This window comes from Lucilia cuprina, chromosome 6, assembly GCF_022045245.1.
Source record: "Lucilia cuprina isolate Lc7/37 chromosome 6, ASM2204524v1, whole genome shotgun sequence".
NCBI classification, from domain to species: Eukaryota; Metazoa; Arthropoda; class Insecta; order Diptera; family Calliphoridae; genus Lucilia; species Lucilia cuprina.
This window is the reverse complement of record NC_060954.1, coordinates 16432153-16434052: the sequence shown is the minus strand read 5'-3', so window position 1 is coordinate 16434052 and position 1900 is coordinate 16432153. Positions and strand designations below refer to the sequence as shown.

At 28.2% G+C, this 1900-nt stretch overlaps 1 protein-coding gene across 1 annotated transcript in view; it reads right to left on the bottom strand.

Moving 5' to 3' along the window:
- Positions 1 to 158: 158 nt before the first annotated feature.
- LOC124420551 (protein germ cell-less-like) overlaps positions 159 to 1900 on the bottom strand; it is an 18532-nt gene continuing 16790 nt past the window's right edge. Inside the window, exons 2-3 of the mRNA XM_046953788.1 lie at positions 486 to 763; positions 159 to 410 (exon numbers count right to left, since the gene is read on the bottom strand). Coding sequence (XP_046809744.1) covers positions 182 to 410; positions 486 to 628 — 372 coding nt within the window. The 5' untranslated portion in view covers positions 629 to 763 and the 3' untranslated portion in view covers positions 159 to 181. The remainder of the gene's footprint in view (positions 411 to 485; positions 764 to 1900) is intronic.

Genomic DNA, 1900 nt, shown 5'->3' with positions numbered 1-1900 from the left:
TCTAGTTCAGTTCTAGTTCAGTTCTAGTTCAGTTCTAGTTCAGTTCTAGTTCAGTTCTAGTTCAGTTCTAGTTCAGTTCTAGTTCAGTTCTACTTCAGTTCAAGTTCACTTCTATTTCACTTCTAGTTCACTTTTAGTTTAGTTTTACTTCAGCTCTAGTTCAGTTCTATAAACACATATTTTACTCACCTTCCAAAGTAATCCTTTCGTCCAAAATTTTAATATGAACAAAATCTTGACATGACTCCTTCCACGAACCATTAAACATACTATAAAAATAAGGACTTTGTGATAAATATACTTTGTGCAGATTCCATACTTTGCCCATGGCCATAATGGCAATATCGGAATTTTTCTGTTCTTTAAACAGTGCCTGATAGATATATTGAGTGGTGGTTAACAGTTTTTTTCTAAAAAAAAAAACAAAACACAGGGAACAGTAAATAAATAAAATTTTCGTTAAAATTAAAAAAAACTCGACTTACTTTTTTGGTGATTGTGTTTCATTGTTGCTCTGTTCACTGTTTGAATGACAAGAATCTATGCTACGCTTACGTTTGCGGCGACCACCCAATATATTGGCAACATTATTTACCGGCTGTGCCAATTTAACAACCAATTGACCCATGTTTTTCAAGTCGTAATAAAGACTGGTCACAAGGCTGTTCAAATGCTTAAGCTGAACCCGCTTTTTTAGTTTTAATCACAAATAAAAGCGATTTCTCTTACTCTTTTAGTTTCTTTTTGCTGAGTTTGTGTTAAGCTAAAATGAGAGTAAGTGATAAAATAGAGAGTTATATGAGAGTGTTAAATAATAAACATTTTAAAAATAGAAAATTTATTTGTATATAAACAAAAAACATGTGTGTACTTATACGATTATTAAAATTAAGTTAAGCGAGTTTCTTGTCATATGGAGCAATATATTTGTTTCTTATCTTATCACCAAGAGTATAATATATATTTTCTTTAAATACAAAAACAACAACAAAAAAATCACAACAAAAGGCTTACAAAGAAAGTAGATTAACTATAAGTACTATATATGGAAATGAAATTATCAGACAAATCAACAAAGGAATATTATTGAGTAATTAAAACGAAACTGTTGAATTTGTTGAAATATATTTGTTTCAATGCTGAATTTTAAATAAATGGCAAAAATAGTTTAATTAAAAAACTACAAATGAAGAACAAACAATTGTTTTATAATCTATTAATTAATAATAATACAGATATTACAATATATTTGTCGCAGTACACTTTTTACTACCAATATCCCGCTTTTTAATGCAAATATTTAATAGTATTATAATAATTTCTTTATTCGTTCCTAGGGAGAGAAAGTAAATAAATTAATATATTCATAATATTCTGCTAAATTGAATAAAATATACTAGTAATTGAATAAATGCCTAAACTCTTAATTGTTCAATGATATCCCACAGACAAAGCAATTAGTATGTAATAATCGTTATAATACTTGATCTGTGAAGATGATGTCATTTTACATTTACAACAAATAATTGCTAAGTAAAACAAAGAAATGGATAAATAAATAATAATACTAAATGAATAAAATGCACAAATTAAGAGAAACATTTTTAGTTTCAGTTCTAGTTTGCTTTAGTTCTAGTTCAGTTCTACTTCAATTCTAGTTTGCTTTACTTTTAGTTCAGTTCTAATTCAATTCTAGTTCAGTTCTAGTTCAGTTCTAGTTCAGTTCTAGTTCTGTTCTAGTTCTGTTCTAGTTCTGTTCTAGTTCAGTTTTAGTTCTGTTTTAGTTCAGTTTTAGTTCAGTTCTAGTTCTGTTCTAGTTCTGTTCTAGTTCTGTTCTAGTTCTGTTCTTGTTCTGTTCTAGTTCTGTTCTAGTTCTGTTCTAGTTCTGTTCTAGTTCTGT